This window comes from Crocuta crocuta, unplaced genomic scaffold, assembly GCF_008692635.1.
Source record: "Crocuta crocuta isolate KB4526 unplaced genomic scaffold, BGI_CrCroc_1.0 scaffold124, whole genome shotgun sequence".
Lineage (NCBI taxonomy): Eukaryota > Metazoa > Chordata > Mammalia > Carnivora > Hyaenidae > Crocuta > Crocuta crocuta.
The window spans coordinates 10,688,867-10,706,364 of NW_027551573.1; the positions used below are offsets into that span (position 1 = coordinate 10,688,867).

The 17,498-nt window shown below is 36.9% G+C and overlaps 1 protein-coding gene across 1 annotated transcript in view; it reads left to right on the forward strand.

The window, feature by feature from the left end:
- Positions 1 to 174: 174 nt before the first annotated feature.
- The window catches only part of ITFG1 (integrin alpha FG-GAP repeat containing 1), a 273,114-nt gene continuing 255,790 nt past the window's right edge, over positions 175 to 17,498 (forward strand). Inside the window, exons 1-5 of the mRNA XM_077751420.1 lie at positions 175 to 314; positions 2,017 to 2,089; positions 7,160 to 7,305; positions 9,125 to 9,182; positions 10,666 to 10,740. Of these exons, the coding sequence (XP_077607546.1) occupies positions 7,218 to 7,305; positions 9,125 to 9,182; positions 10,666 to 10,740 (221 nt within the window). The 5' untranslated portion in view covers positions 175 to 314; positions 2,017 to 2,089; positions 7,160 to 7,217. The remainder of the gene's footprint in view (positions 315 to 2,016; positions 2,090 to 7,159; positions 7,306 to 9,124; positions 9,183 to 10,665; positions 10,741 to 17,498) is intronic.

Consider the following 17,498-nt stretch of genomic DNA (forward strand, 5'->3'; position numbering starts at 1 on the left):
AGTGAGCGCAAGAGCGATTTTCTACCCAGCTTCACAGCTTCCCAAGCGTCGGAGGTGTACCTCTAAGGGAAACTGAGAGGGGAGCCGGTGGCGGCTCGTACGGGCGGCGAGGCTGTGCTCTTTCTCTCTCGGTCGGCAGCACGGTGCTTTCCGGCTGCCGTCAAGCGNCGCACTGCTGGCAGTCGGGCCGGTCCCGGCGCGGGCGCTGCACAACGTCACGGCCGAGCTCTTTGGGGCCGAGGCCTGGGGCACCCTGGCGGCCTTCGGAGACCTCAACTCCGACAAGCAGACGGACCTCTTCGTGCTGCGGGAAAGTCAGTGCTTGCCCGGCCCTCCCTCTGTCCGCTGTCCCTGTGTCCCTCCCGGTGTACCCCACACCCTTAGCCCGGATGGCCGGTCCTCCTGCATTTCCCAGCCCTTCTCTCCCAATCCTTTCTCTCCCTTCTCCAGCATCCGTTGCAGCTTGCCCATTCTCTCCATCTTTTCCAGCTTCTTGTCCTGGCCTGACCACTCCACACAGTTTTATTTACCGGCCTAAGTCCTGGAAACACCCCAGTTTTTTTTTTCCTGAGCAGCCTTAGGCCTTCACCCACATACCCCACCTCCCCATGAAATAACCTGCCTTCCAAAGTCCTTCCTGATTCCTAGGAGCCTTTGTAGCTTGCCTCTGCGTTCCCTCCCAAAATCCTTTCATTCCTTCCTGCTTTACTTCTTCAATCCTCCTTCCCCTTTGATGAACTGGAAAAGATGCAGCTTGACAATGTCTTCTCATAGGGGATTTTACCTACCTCGTTTACCTTATTATTCACCTGCCCTCTCCCTTTTTCAGCGTCCCAGCTTTCTTTGAAGCTACTCCCCACTGCCCAACGCCCTAAACACTCCACAGCTTACACAAGCAATTTGCAGGGATCACTGATAAACTCAGTGTCTCCTTGGGAAAAGATTCCCAAACTGCAGATTCTTCTCCCTCATGAGCTGTCTGTTATATGCACCTGATCTTTTCCTCGCTTTGGTCACCCACCTTGGCTTCCAAATCTCTGCCCTCGTCAACTCGAGGTTCTTAGGAGTTCTTTGCTTTAACTAAACATCACTAAACAAACCTTACTGTAAATCTTGATGCTGAGAATGGGTATTAGAGGGTCTTAGCATTCTTTTGAGTATCTACAAAACTGGGTAGGTAAAGGGCATGAAGGAAGGAGGCGAAGCAGGTTTATATAGAACTTAACTAGCAGGATATTGGCCTAGGTTTCTTGGGCTCTTGCCAGGATACCAGAGCCCCCTGTGAACCCTATATATTTTTCCTTTCTTTGTATGACTACGTATCTGTTACAAGAAAGGTGCACACTGCCAAACTCCTAGCTACTCCATTCAAACTGGATACAGAGACTCTCCTCTTAACTTTAAAAATGGCTTGGGTTTAATTAAAGAATTTCAAAAGTCTGTTCCAATGATTTCTCCTGAATGCATCCAGTGAGTTCCAAGGATGCACACCAACCTGGGGAATAGTTCCATAGGACCCACAAGAGGAAGGTCTTGGAGGATTCATCTTTTTCTTCTTAAGTATGTAATCATGTCCTTGTTACTAGTCAGATACCTATAGTAGGAGATCCTGTGTCCTTGGTGCGATGCATCTGCCTGATAAACTAAACAGCTTATAAGGGGTCATGTTATTGGAAAAACAAGGTTTAACACGTGCTATAGTTAAAAGGCTTGTTCAGTACATGATTTTTTTTTGAGTCAACTGACCTGATTCCTGGCAAAAGCCATTGGTTTCGGTTTGTTCTGACCAACTGTTCAGTCTTCCTATTTCTCTGCTACTTTTTAAATACTGAATTTGTGATATATTAGGTATCCCCATTCTATTAGACAAGTAGGACTCACCTGGAGAGGGCAGAGGAACTAGAGTAAAATAAAAGTGTTTTTGTTAAGAACAGCACCCAGAAAGCTTTTTGTAACCACTGATTGGAAGTGTTACCTAGAAACTCTTCTCTAATATCATATATTCGCTTCTTTTAGGGAATGATTTAATCGTCTTTTTGGCAGACCAGAACGCACCCTATTTTAAACCCAAAGTAAAAGTATCCTTGAAGTAAGTACAAATGTATCTGTTCCTATAAAAACAATCATTACTGTAATGATTGATATGCAAAAGCTAGTTGGATTGTTTTTGAAATCAATTTTACTTAACTGTGTTGACACAAAACCACTTGTTACCCAGGATGAGTAGCAAGTAATTTGTTAGGAAAAATAGTGAATATACCAAAGTTTAAAAGTCATTTATTTAAAAAATAAATAAATAAATTTGAGTAGATCACATCTGTTCCTGCATACATACCCTTCATTCTCTAGCAATGTAGTACCCCTTCTTGAATGTGTTGGGGGTTGCCCTTCATCCCAAGTGTACCCATGGGAGCACAGGCTTCTCAGGTCAACTATGTATTGAGGGTGAAAGGGGTGGCTTCATTTGCACTGTGGAAAAAGTGTTCTAATTTTTTTTTGTTTATTGACTGGTGGGTGATGAGTTTTTTAAGGTTTATTTTGAAGGAACTTAAACCAAGCAGAATTTTTTAAATGTTCAAATAATCGTTCGTTCTTTTATATCACTGGCATTGTCTGAAACTCAGTGACCTTCTTCAGTAGTGAGCCAGCACAGTTTTGAAACATCAAGAAGCAAGGATTGATTGCTGGATGGTTCAAGGGAAAAGAAATGAGTTAGTGGATACTAAGGTGGAAGCTATCAGAAAGTTACAAAATTTCAGCGACCTTCAGAAAAATTTAGGCGAGGGCTTTCAAGTGTGGGGACACAGGGTTAACAAGAGGGCAGTAAGCATGTTGTGAAGAGGAGGTGGAAAGATTTACCTAACAGAAGTGTAGGGTATATGTTGGAGAGTTATGGACCAAGAATATGAGATTAGGGCAGACTAGGAACCTTCATAAATATTGGAAAGAGTTTGAACTCAATCCCAGAAGAAGTGGGAAATCATTATAGGTCACTGTTTAAAGGAGAGATTTAAAAAACAGTATTTTAAGTTGACTTACTTGTTTAATCATGTGCAGGAGAATTGTTGTATAGAAAGATCAGAGATTACTTAGGAAATGGTTTTTAAAAAAATATTTAAGTTTCTTTGTGGGGTAATAACTGCTCATCTACAAATGTTTAAACTGAGACTTATGTTTTAAAAAAAAATGGCCTTAAGTTAGAACATTGAAAGGAAAGTTTTAAGTGGACAAATAGGAATTTATCCCTCTTGAAAAATTTTCCTAGGTACCAGATATCAGCATACTTGGCATGGGGTGGGAACAGAAAGATAAATATTATATACAAGAAATGACCTGCTTACGAATGATTTTTCTTGGAGAGAAATGTTTGAACTACGTAAGGACTAGGATTTCACTAAGTTAAAAAAAAAATCCCAATTCATTTCATTTTTCTTGATTAACAAATGCAGTGTTGTTTTATATACTGTTAAAATTTAGAAACTTGTTTTTTTAAAAAATATATTTAGAATATTTTCAAAGTATATGGGGCTTCTAGGTGACTCAGTCAGTTAAGCATTCGATTCTTGGTTTTGGCTCAGGTTCATGGGTTCAAGCTCCACTTTGGGCTCGGTGCTGACAGCATGAGCCTACATGGGATTCTCTCTTGTTCCCTGCCCCCCCACTTCTCTCTCTCAAAAAATGAAAAGAATATTTTTCAAAGTATAAATAACTCTCCTTCACTCTTTTCTTCCCCCACTCCCCTATTCCTTTCTCAGATGCAACCACTTTTAAAAACTTCAGCTATTTTTTTTTTTTTGGTGCCTATTTCCATATTTTAAAATAAGCTTTTAAATTGTAATTTCTTCAGTAATTATCTTCATCTCTTGGATTTTTGTTAGCATAGATGAGGGTTTACCATCTTTAAATTATCTCCATCTCAATTATCATTATATCATATTTTTAGTTAAATCAGTAAACATTGTTTACATTTTGACCATGTAGATTCTGTGTACTTTAGAACCAAGAAGCATACAGTATTTCATTAAAAAAATTTTTTTTAATGTTATTTATTTTTGAGAGAGAGAGAGCAGGCAGGGAAGGTGTAGAGAGCAAGGGAGACACAGAAGCAGGCTCCGGGCTCTGAGCTGTCAGTACAGAGGCCAGTGGGCTCGAACTCATAGACCACAAGATCATGACCTAAGCTGAAGTCAGACACCCAACTGACTGAGTCACGCAGGAGCCCCCAGTATTTCATTTCTTTAGCATTTTTCCTCCTGCAGTAAATGGTTGCTTTAAAAAAAAAAAAAAATCAATTGCAGGGGCGCCTGGGTGTCTCAGTTGGTTGAGCCTCTGACTCTTGATTTTGGCTCAGCTGATGATCACACTGTACCTGGGATGGAGCCCTGAGTTGGGCTCCATGCTGACAGGAGGAGCCTGCTTGGACTTCTCTTTCTCCCTTTCTCTCTGCCCCTCTCCTGCTTGTGTGCACAGTCACACTCCTTTCTCTCTCTCAAAATAAATAAACTTAAGAAAACTCAATTGCATAGTTTTCTGTGTACATATCCTTAATTTCTTGGTAGATGTTGCCTCATATTGGCTAAATACCTATTGTACATTTTTATTTTCCCCTTTGAGTCCTGTATACTTCTACCAATCAGAGTTCATTCTTAAGCCTTCTGCAAGATTAGTATTTGGAGACTTTCCCTTTGCTTTTCTTTGTTGGATCCCTCTTTCTTGGATCCTGTGCCATTTTATTCTTACCTTCTTTCTTTACTTCCCTGGAATGTATTCTTCAGGAAATTCCTGAGATAGAATATATGGTATGTCCTTTAATGTCCCCCAGTTTTTTTACTCTTAATAATTTCATTGGTTTATAGTCTTCTGGCTTCATGGGTTGCTATTTTAAAATCCAGTGCTTTTCTTTTTTCTAATCCTTCTAATGTGACTTGTTTTACTTTTAATTTTGGAAGCTTTTAGGGTCTCTCTATCCCTTTTGTTTTGGTATTTCATGATGTTGTATCTTGATATAGATTATTTTTTCTTTTTACCCTGGGTAATAAGTGGACCCCTTCAGACTTGAAGCTGCTAACCTTGACGGCTTTTTGAAATGTTCTTATTTCTTTAGTAATTTTTTTATTCTCTCTCTCAGGCATTCTAATCAATTTGTTATTGGACTGCTGAGTCCACCTTTTATTCCTTTATTTTATCTGTGTTTTTGTTATTTCATTTTGTTTCCCTTTCCAGGAAGTTTTCTAAATTTTATTTTAAGCCTTCTATTGAATTTTTTATGTCAGTTGTCATATTTTTTATCTCCAAGAAGTTTTCTTTGTTACCTCATTATCCTTTTCTAAACACACTGTTCCTGTTTGTTTTATGGACATATTTTCTTCTCTTACATCTTCAAGGGTAATTTTGAAGTTTCTTTATTCATCTCATCTCTGTTTTGTTCAGATTCTTTATTGCTATTTGTTTTGCCCCTCTTTAATATTCATAGTTTTCTTCAAAAAACAGGGGTATCATATTTAAGAGTAAGGCAGTAAAGAGCTAATTGGGAAATCTTTGCATGGTGAAACATGTCTCCTGTCTCTTGCACTGTGGTTATGTTTCTGGCTGACTAGCAGCCCAGGAATAGGGTAGAGAGAGGGGAAGGATCAAACTGTTCCTTCTGTAGACTTTCCATTAACCCCCTGTTTTTAGCTTAAGGCTAAAACCTTACCCTCTGCTGTAATTTAACTCTGTAATACCTGGTTAATAAACTGTTTGGTCCTTGTCTTGCTGAAAAAGATGGAGAAGGGACCATCACTCACAATACAGACTTTCAGTTAAACCTGTTTTCAGCCTTCTGCATCACTCTTGCCTTTCACAATTTCTGATGACTGCAAATTCTGAGCCTTTCAGGTGTTCTGGGAAAAACACTTTCCTTCTTAAGCCTTTAAGCCTCCACAATTTGATATAGTTTGCTACTATATCTAATATAGTAGCATGTATGGTTGTTATATCGTCATTTTTAAAAACGGGTATTTTTCATGGAAAAGTTAAAGTATTATTAGAGTTATTTGAGGAAATTGGCATTACCAAAGTGATTTTATTGCAATGAAAATCATTTTTAGGGACTGACACAATTTGAATTTAACTAGCTACTAGCTAGTTCACTATTAGCTTTTAGCTACTTAATTGCTCCAAACCTCAGTTTCCTAGTCGTTCAGTGAGAATGACAATACCTATTTCAGGCTTGGAGACTTATCAGTTAAAAGCTATTAAGCATTGATGTAATGTGTGGGACAAAGTAGGTAGATGCACCATGATAAATCTATAATATTGTTTTTCTCCACCCTACTTAACGTTTTCAGTATTTTTCTCATTTTCATCTTAAATAAAACCTGTTATATATATTTTTAGAATCTTGATGCTATTTACAAAGTAATTATGTATTTGAAAACTTGCTGTCTTGCTATTTGCTCTAAATGGAATTAAATATAAATTGAACACAAGGCCTGTTTTTTTTTTTGGTTGGGCCATTCAAGCTGCATTATGACAAGACATGTTTTAAGTTTTCAAGGTTAATGTAAATAATTTCAGAATTATTTTATTATTAATAACATAATATTAGATATATGTGTTTTGATAATATATTGCCAGGTTTAGTAAAAAGAACTTATTTTCCATTGTGAATACTGAATATCTTTCAGAAATAAAATGATTATTTAATTTTTACTGTAAATTTCAAATCTGCATTAAAATCCAAAATTAAATATTTTACGAATAATACCTTTTAACTGATAAATCAACAGTGCTTTATCAATTGATTATGAACCCTCCATTTCTTATAAACCAGCCAAATGCACTGGTGTCCTTGACCAAAAAATTAAGTAAAAGGACTATAGTAAATAGTGCATGAATGTAAAACTGTGCTTACTTGCTTTTTTTTTTTAACTGTGCTTTCTTTTGAAATTAGATTTGTCTTGTTATTTAAGATAGCTCTACCTTCATCCTGAGTCCTTTTGTAGACCAAGGAGGCTTACATACATAAAGGGTAATAAGATAGTAAAGAAGAGAATGAAATTGTGAAATTTGAAATTTTGCATTGAAAATATTTGAGTGTAGTACAATACAAAAATAGAGATCTTATGCTTTTCTATTATAGATTGACTTGATACTTTAAAATGTGTGTTTCTTTTAGGAATCACAGTGCATTGATAACAAGTGTAGTCCCAGGGGATTATGATGGAGATTCACAAATGGATGTCCTGCTAACATATCTTCCCAAAAATCATGCCAGCAGTGAATTGGGAGCTGTTATCTTCTGGGGACAAAATCAAACATTAGGTGAATTTGTTTTAAGAGTTCTTAATATGTGTCTCTGGGTATTAAAGGAAGAATATGCCTGCTGTTCTTAGGTAAATTTAACAATAATATTGTTCTGAAATCAGTTTAGTAATGCAGTTCTTAAGAATCAGTAATTGTAGGGGCACCTGGGTGGCTCAGTTGATTGAACGTCCGACCTCAGCTCAGGTCATGATCTCTCAGTTGTGAGTTCAGGCCCCACATTCGGCTCACTACTGTCAGCACGGGCCTGCTTCTGATCCTCTGTCTTCCTTTGTTTTTGCCCCTCACCCACTACCTCCCTTTCTCTCTCTCTCTCTCAAAAATAAACATATAAACTTAAAAAAAAGTCAGTAATTGTAAAACTTTTTTAAAAGTCAATTTTTAAATTTTTCTTTCTCAACCCAGGACTAGTATGGGGTTGAACAAACTCTGCTCTTGCTAGCTTAAAGAATAGAGACAATTATTAAAGGGTTTTTATGGTCTGTGGAATCATTGGGATGGCTAAAAAACAGCTTCTAGGTTGACTTTTCAGGAACAATCCCCAAAGCCTTTCAAGGAAGGCTTTTTACTATCAGAACATGGCCAATTACACAGTAGCTACTAGAATGACACTGTCTGCTGTGACCCTCACCAGCCAAATGGCTGCCCTGTACCCTGCCTCTTGCTACTCACAAATTTAGTGATCAGACACTGAGGTGTAAATGGCAGAAGCACAGCCTTCACTTACCTCCTGGCTTCCAAAACTCAGAGTATATCTGATTGTCAAGGCTTATATCTTAATCAGAATCTCAGATGCAAAGATATGTGAGGAATGCTATTTTGGTTTCTAATCCCCCCTGTCCCCCAGTACAGAAAAGCACAAAAAGGTTGGAGTGGAGCTTCAGAGTCAGTCTACCATATCTACCCCTAATCCTTCAAAAACTTATCTGAAAAGCCAATTAATTTTAACTAAATAGATGACTTTGTTCGTGGAGCCAGTTTTCAAAGTGGGGTGGAAGGGATGCAGTTGTGTTTTCTCTAACATTTAAACTAAAGCAGTAGTTTCAGTACTTCAAATTCATTCAGGCTGTAAGTAGCTGAAGAAATAGTACCATGTGAAAAGCACTTTGTTTACGTAAGCATGGACATTTTAGAGTCAAGTAGTTTTGTACATATTGCCAACTGCGTTAGTGCTAAATTGTATTTAAAGAAGATTCACCTAAGAGATTTTTAGATTGAAGCCTCTAAAAAAAAGTTATTTTAACAATGGTCTTAACTATAGAATGAACCCCAATGATGCCTGGGTGACTCAGCATGCTGACATCGCAGTGCCTGCTTGTGATTCTCTCTTTGTACCTGCTCCACACATTCACTCTCTCTCTCAAAATAAATAAACTTAAAAAAAAAAAATGAACTCCAGAATTTTGTCTTTACCTACTTGGATGTTCGTTTGAGTTAGATTTATAGTGTCTTGTTAATGGTACTAGTTGGAATTACTTAGAGATGAATGTTGAAAATAATATAGACATTTTACCCCAAGTGTAGATATCAAAAATAATAGTGGTTCTGAGTGGCTCAGACAGTTAAGCATCCAACTTCAGCTCAGGTCATGATCCACAGCTCGTGGGTTCGAGCCATACATTGGGTTCTGTGCTGACAACTCGGAGCCTGCAGCCTGCAGCCTGCAGCCTGCTTTGGATTCATTGTCCTCCTCCCTCTTTGCCTCTCCTTTGCTCATGCTCTGTCTCTCTCTCTGTCTCAAAAATAAATAACATTTAAAAAAATATTTTTTAAATAATAGAAACTGCCTGACTTATATATAAATTTTATTTCTATACAGATCCTAACAATATGACTGTACTCAATAGGACTTTTCAAGATGAACCACTAATTATGGAGTAAGTATGTGCTTGCTACTCTTTGAATGGTTTTAAACTTAAAAACATGAAATTTCTCACATAAGAGACTATTTTGCTAAGTCCCATTGAAACTAAATTCATTCTCCCTTTGAAGGTGATAGATAGATTAAATGATATTTATTTGTCATGATGGAGGAAAGAGAAAAATGAAATTCAGTATTTTGGAAAGAGGAAGAAATTTGTGTTTTTATTTTTTTTCAGTAGCTTTGAATATGTTCATTATAGATCTCTATTGATTCTAGCAATGTCATTACTCAAAGAATTAAGGTAACTATTTCAGGGTAAACTATTAGTGCTTGATTGACAGATATGAATGGTATGGGATTTTTTTCCAGAAATTTAGACAGATGTCTCTACTAAGGAAAAACTTACCCTTTTTAAATTTATTTTAAAAAAATTTAATGTTTATTTATCTTTGAGAGAGAAAGTGAGAGAGACAGAGCATGAGTGGGGAGATGCAGAGAGAGGGAGACACAGAATCTGAAGCAGGCTCCAGGCTCTGAGCTGTCAGCATGGAGCCTGACACAAGGCTCAAACTCAGGGACCACAAGACCATGACCTGAGCCACAGTTGGACATTCAACCAACTGAGCCACCCAGATGCCCCAACTTACCCTTTTTTAAAAACTCTTCCTTAGTGTTATTTATTCCTCAAAGTAGACTCATGTACCGGGATAAATGTAATCCAAATTCCTGTCAGGATTTTTGATAATGGTACAGAGATCATTTTGGGAGCTAAAACAATGTACAGCTACATTCTTGTTTCCATTGCTGCCCTTCATATAGTTATTAAAATAATAGTCATATTTTATGGCCAGTGGCCATTAGAAGTCTGAACTATAAATCCATGGATTAATTATTGTAAAGGCCCTCAGCTTAATTTCATTTATAGTTGTGTATATTTTCATTGTTGTTGCAATATTCAATGGCCAGTATGAATTTTTATATCAGCTGGAAATTACTTTTGTGGGTTATTTCCCCTCAGTCCATGTAACTAAACAGGGTGGGTCATGATTCTGAAACAAGTACTGTTTTCTTACCACTCAGAAATAGGCTAGGTTATGCAGAAACTACAGACAACCCTAAAATTTCACAACAAAAGTTTATTTCTTACACCATGTGTCTTTCCACTGTGGGTCAGTGGTAGGCTTTGCTCTGTACCATCACTCAAGGTATATCAGAGGCTTCCATCATCTGTGGAGCTGGACCATCTGAAACACATGTTCTTCTCATTGCTACTACCAGCTTAAAGAGGGCTAGAGGTCCAGTAATAGATAATAAACGCTTTGGCCTGGAAATGACACATATCTGACACTTTTCCTGACATTTTATTGACTATAGCAGAAACTGGTGAGCATTGTGATGTCTACCACATCCCCCCAAAGGTTATTATCCTTTTAAAGCTAGAACATGAGAATTTTATGAAATATCAGCTTTATGTTTTTAATGGTTTTTTTTTTCAGCTTTAATGGTGATTTAATTCCTGATGTATTTGGTATTACAAATGAATCCAGCCAGCCACAGATATTATTGGGAGGGTGAGTAAACATGATTATAACCATGTAATTAATTGTACTTATTGCTGCTACAGGAACTGTGTATATATGTAAACTGATTGCTTTAACCATTAGGGAAAACCCTAGCTCATTGGAAATCTTTGCTTTTAAAGATTTTTAAAAGGTCATTTGGTCAACATATAAGCTTTCTCAAACAGTTTGGGATTTGATCTGCAACTGCTATCTTGGTAGAGCCAGCTTAATCCATTTATCCTTCTGGAAATTAGAGACACAAACTTTACAGGTTCCCTTTTGAATGTTGATTCATTAGATATTTTTTAGGAAAGATTTAATTTGAACGTTCCTGTAGTCTTGATTGGATTCTCTACCTTAGTCATTTTATCTCTGAGCTTTTTAGTGATAGGCCTGTTCCTTCTTCCTTTTATTTGTTCATTGAGCAATCAATAATTGCCTGAGAATGTAAACACTCCTCTGAGCTCTGGAAACTTTTCCTTGTATACTTACTTTATCCTTGACTGACATGTATGCTGGGATTCTCTCACTATTCTTGCGTGCCATTCTTTTGAAAATCTGTTTGGAATTTTGCAGCTCAGAGATATAATTCCTCTAGGCTTAAATAGAACTGGCCTGTTGAACATTTATAGACAGATACTTTCCACGAGATCCCTTTAGCTTGGTTAATTCTTTCTGTATCTAATAAGGCAAAAATTTAGTTTAAGAATACAGAACACATTTACTTTCTTGATTTGACAGTGAGTTCAGAGAACTATCTTTTTATCATTCTGTCATTCCCAGGTGTTTGGAAACCTAATGAATTTCCTTTCTGGGTTTTGGAAAAGTTGTATATTTTTATATGTACCTTTTTTGTTTAAACTGTTTTATTTATTTCTGAGAGAGAAAGAAAGAGACAGCATGATCAGGGGAGGGTCAAAGAGAGAGGGAGACACAGAATCCAAAACAGGCTCCAGGCTCTGAGCTGTCAGCACAGAGCCCAACGCGGGGCTCGAACCCACGAACCGCAAGATCATGACCTGAGCTGAAGTCAGACGCTTAACCAACTGAGCCACCCAGGCGCCCCATATGTACCTTTTGAAATGTGATTCATAAGCATATAGATGAGTAATTGCCAAAATTTAAGGTATTATGAGAAGGAACTATTACATTTCCTGTCACTTTTTCTGAAGGTTTTCAATAAAGAATATGGGTGTTTTGATGCTAGGGATAGTGACCTTTGAAGGACTTACTGTGAATCTTCAATGAGAAATTTGTTTCCCCCCCTCCCACAAACTTTGAAAAAGCTTGAAGAACCCTGCTCTAGAAACCAGTTGGATGGAGATCTTTGGCCTACTGTGGCCCTGTCTAGGGGGAACTGAGTGTGGTTGAGGCTGGAAGAAGGCACAGGCCACTCCTACCATGATAAGTCCTGCTTATTTGCCTTGGGCTGGGACTACTCAGGAAGTTGTCTTTTCATTTCCTTTCTTTAAAGGCATGCGTGGGGGGCCGCCTGGCTGCCTCAGTCAGAAGAGTGTGCAACTCCAGGGTTGTGCGTTTGAGCCCCATGCAGGTATAGAGAATACTTAAATAAAAAAAAACTTAAAAATACATAAGTAAATAAAGGCGTACATGTGATTGAGAATGTGATATTGACTTCTGGCCTGCTTTGTTGCATGATAATTTCCATTTTAGTCAAAGAAATACTTGGGATACCTTTAATATGTTATTTGATCTTTAGAAACTGAAAATTTTTAAACAGCTTTTGTTAATTCAGAAAGTAAAACTTACAATATCTTTGTAAATTTTCTACTTTAATCTAAAAGAAAGCTAGAGTATCATGTGATAGTGTCATAGCTTATTTACTTGCTCTGAATTCTGCATCAGGGTTTTTCCTCTGTCACTTCCTAAAAAATGATACCTTTTAAAACTTATTCTGCCTAGAGAATTCACTTTTCACTTTTATTCACTTTTATTTTTTAGACCTTATACTCTGGCATACTTTAGTATACTGGAGTCATATAGTAATATCCTGGTATTTTTTGATATTTCTCATTTAAACTTTCATTTACAGATTAAACTTTAATAGCTAACTCTATTATAAGTAACAAGTTGGTATCCAAGATATCCTAATTCCAGTTTAGAGAATGAAATTCTATAACTTGGCAGAAAAGAATTCCTGTCAGTAGCATTTTAGAATAACTATAGCCTGGTGATATCATGATTCAGGTAGCAGAAAACTGAATATGTCCCTATGAAAGCAAGCATTAATGTGTTATTAAAATAAGACAAATATATTTAGGCCATACCACTTTTACAAATACTGACATATATACAGGTACGTAAGTGAAAAAGCCATCAGCATTGACATTTGGGACTTTTCACATGACCTCTGATTAGAAGCCCAATCTTATTTATCAAGAAATCTAACCTACTTTTTGCAACTTAAATATTGTGCTTTATGGGCACAGCAGACCCAAGATTATCTTAAATTTAATTAAATTTTTCCAGAACCTTAATTTTATGGGAAATTTGCAATGATCTTTAAATAGAGTGCTAAATGCTCCCATAGGATTTTGCTGAAAAGCCCACAGCTGTAACCTGGTCCAGTGCAGGCATAGAAACAGGAGATTGCCCACAAGTAAAACTCAAATTACCGATTTGGCTAGAGTAAAGGTACACATGGCCAGTCTAAGAAGGCAGTGGTAATAGGCAGAAGAACCCCTTTTCCTTTGTACAGTGGGGGCTATCTAACAGGGACAGGAAGGATGCTGAATCTACTGAGATGCCAGAGATAATTGAACAATGTTAAATGGTCAGAGGTGAGGCCTTGGTTTGTGTCTCAACCCCACTTTATAATGACTTAAAATAACGTAATCATGTGTCACATTACTTAAAAATAACACCTAGCCATTAAGTGTTAGAATGGCTTTTGCAGTGATGTGGGGTTATGATTAATGAGCATTTTTCTATAAAGGGGAGTTTGAAACTGATGTTGCAGAAGCATTCAGAATATTTAATATTGAAACGAAAGCATTTTACTTGTAATTTTAATCAAAGCCAAATATAATATTGGTCTGTTCAAAAACTGTGACACCTGTACTGAGTTGAAACACAATTCTGGATCAGGCCAAAGTTGTATACTTGAGAATATTAATGTAGGTACGTGATAGATAAATACTTTGCCATACTCTTTACTTCACAAGTGATTGCATAAGAATTCTGAATGAATATTAGTGGCAATGAAAGCAGCCATTTTTAACTATAGATGAGTAATTTTCCTCCAATGCCAGAAAAAAATTTATATTTCTACTATTTAAATATAGTTAGCTAGTATCCATCCAAAAGGTATAAATACCTTTTTCCATGTAATCTTTTCTCACTTTATACTAATGACTGATTTATTTAATTCCCTTCATTTTTACTGCTGCTCCTTTTGTTGGCTTGCTGATGCATTACAAAAAATATTGCAAATATTTTCTTTAATGAAATAGTGATATGATATTGTATTACAAATCTGTTGTTTGAAAAAATAATGAGTTAAAGATTTATGATACAAAGGAACCAAATGATCATCAAGGCAGCTTTTAACATTGTAATTAGCATTAGTATCCATAATCTTAACAATAAAAGGTAGCTTGAGATGGTTCATATTTTCAGATATGAAAATACTTGAATTCCCCTAATAACCATCACCCCTTCTGACCTTATACACCATTTATATTTGGAACATTGTTGTTGATTGGAATCTATTAGAACTTGAGAAATTAGTTTAATATTGATATTTCCTTAGAAACAGTACAACAGTTTTCTAAGTTTCCTCTTTTCCTAAAGAAACTTTCTTATTGAAGATAAATTCATTTATTTTCCCATCATTTCTCATCTAAATCTTTCTCCTTTCAAAATTAAGCCACAGAAATAGTGAAAACTTTTGCAAGATGACAAAATTGAATATGAAGTGATTATTTAAATAGCATGTTACTTAAGGATCCTTAATTTTATTTTCTGGAGTCCCACTAGGAACTTTTTAAAAGAGAGAAAACGGGGGAGAAGGGGAGAGGGAGAGAGAAAGAATCTTGAGCAGGCTCCATGTTTAGCACGTAGCCCTATATAGGGCTCAATCCCACGATGCTAGGATTATGACCCAAGCCGAAATCAAGGTTGGGGCTTGATTTTCAGAGCCCTTTTCAGGGGTCAAATGACCCACAAATCCCTGGTGATTAATCATACTTTGTTTGAGGTATTGGTTGGCAAGATTGTATGTAAGTGAATTTTTGTTTTTAAGTGCATGTTTTAAAATATTTGTTTTGTTTTTCTTTTTTTCTTATTTTAATTTACATGCAAATTAGTAAACATATAGTGTAATGATTTCAGGAGTAGAATTTAGTGATACATCACTTACATGTAATACCCAATGCTCAACCCAGCACGGGTCCTCAATGCCTCTTGCCCATTTAGCACATCGCCCCACCCACAATCCTCCAGCACCCTTAGTTTGTTCTCTGTATTTAAGTATCTTATGGTTTTTCTCCCTCCTGGTTTTTATGTTTTTTGCTTCCCTTCCCTTATGTTCATCTCTTTTGTATATTAAATTCCACATATGAGTGAAGTCATATGGTATTTGTCTTTCTTTGACTGACTTACTTCACTTAGCATAATACACTCTAGTTCTATCCATGTTGTTGCAAATGGCCAGATGTCATTCTTTTTGCTTGCCGAGTAATATTCCATTATATATGTATATAATGTTCCATTATAGGTGTGTGTATATATATAATGTATATTATATGTGTGTATATATACATACATTACATCTTCTTTATTCGTCATTCAGTGAACATTTGGGCTCTTTCCATACTCTGGCTATTGTCGATAGTGCTGCTATAAATACTGGCATGCATGTGCCCCTTCAAAACAGTGCTCCTGTATCCTTTGGATAATTACCTAGTAATGCAATTGCTGAGTCGTAGGGTAGTTCTTTTTTTTTTTTTATGTTGATCTCTCTCTCTCTCTCTTTTTTTTCTTACAAATAGTTTATTGTCAAGTTGGTTTACATATAACACCCAGTGCTCATCCCCACAAGTGTCCTCCTCCATGCCCATCTCTCCTCTTCCCCCCAACACCCATCAGTCCTCAGGGTAGTTCTATTTTTAATTTTTTGAAGGGCCTCCACACTGATGGCTGTACCAGTTTGCATTCTCACCAGCAGTGCAAAAGGGTTCCCCTTTTCTCCGTATCCTTGCCAAAATCTATTGTTGCCTGAGTTGTTAATTTTAGCCATTCTGACAGGCTAAACATTCTGACATTCTGTCAGACAGTCTGACATTCTGACAGGTGTAACATGGTATCTCATTGTGGTTTTGATTTGTATTTCCCTGGTGATGACTGATATTGAGCATCTTTTCATGTGTCTGTTAGCCATCTGGATGTCTTCTTTGGAAAGGTATCTGTTCATCTCTTCTCCCCATTTCTTCACTGGATTATTTGCTTTTAGGTATTGAGTGTGATAAGTTCTTTATAGATTTTGGAAAGTAACCCTTTATCTGAAATGTCTTTTGCAGATATCTTCTCCCATTCCATTGCTGGCCTTTTAGTTTTGCTGATTGTTTCCTTTGCCCTGCAGAAGCTTTTTATCTTGATGAGGTCCCAATAATACATTTCTGCTTTTGTTTCCCTTGCCTCCTGAGACATGTCAAGTAAAAAGTTGCTGTGGCTAAGGTCAAAGAGGTTGTTGCCTGTTTTCTCCTCTAGGATTTTGATGGCTTTCTGGGTCACGTTTAGATCTTTTAACCATTTTGAGTTTATTTTTATGCATGGTGTGAGAAAGTGGTCCAGTTTCATTCTTTTGCATGTCACTGTCCGGTTTTCCCAACACCATGTGCTGGAGAGCCTGTTTTCTTTCCATTGGATATTCTTTCCTGCTTTGTCAAAAATTAGTTGGCCATACATTTGTGGGTCCATTTCTGGGTTCTCTATTCTGTTCTAGAGAACAGAACAGGTCTGTGTGTCTCTATTCTGTTCTAGAGAACACACAGGTCTGTGTGTCTGTTTTTGTGCCAGTACCATACTGTCTTGATGATTACAGCTTTGTGATACATCTTGAAGTTTGGGATTGTAACGCCTCCAACTTTGGTTTTCTTTTTAAACATTGCTTTGGCTATTCAGGGCCTTTTTAGTTCCATACAAATGTTAGGATTGTATGTTCTAGCTCTGTAAAGAATGGTTGTATTTTGATAGGGATTGCATTGAATGTATAGATTGCTTTGAGAGTAATCGATGTTTTAATAGTATCTGTTCCTCTATTCCATGAGCATAGAATGTTTTTCCACTTTTTTATGTCTTCTTCAACTTCTTTCATAACTTTTCCATAGTTCTCCGTGTATAGATTTTTTACCTCTTTGGTTAGATTTATTCCTGGGCATTTTATGGATTTTGGTACAATTGTAAATGGGATCAATTCCTTGATTTTTCTTTCTGCTGCTTCATATTGGTGTATAGAAATGCAACTGATTCCTGTGCATTGATTTTATATCCTCGAATTCATGGATCAGTTCTAGCAGCTTTTTTGGTAGAATCTTTTTGGTTTTCCACATAGAGTATCATGTCATCTGTGAAGAGTGAAAGTTTGACTTACTCCTTGCCAATTTGGATGCCTTTTATTTCTTTTTGTTGTCTGATTGCTGAGGCTAAGACTTCCAATGCTATGTTGAATAACAGTGGTGAGAGTGGACATCCTTGTTGTGTCCCTGAATTTAGGGGGAGAGCTCTCAGTTTTTCCCCACTGGGGA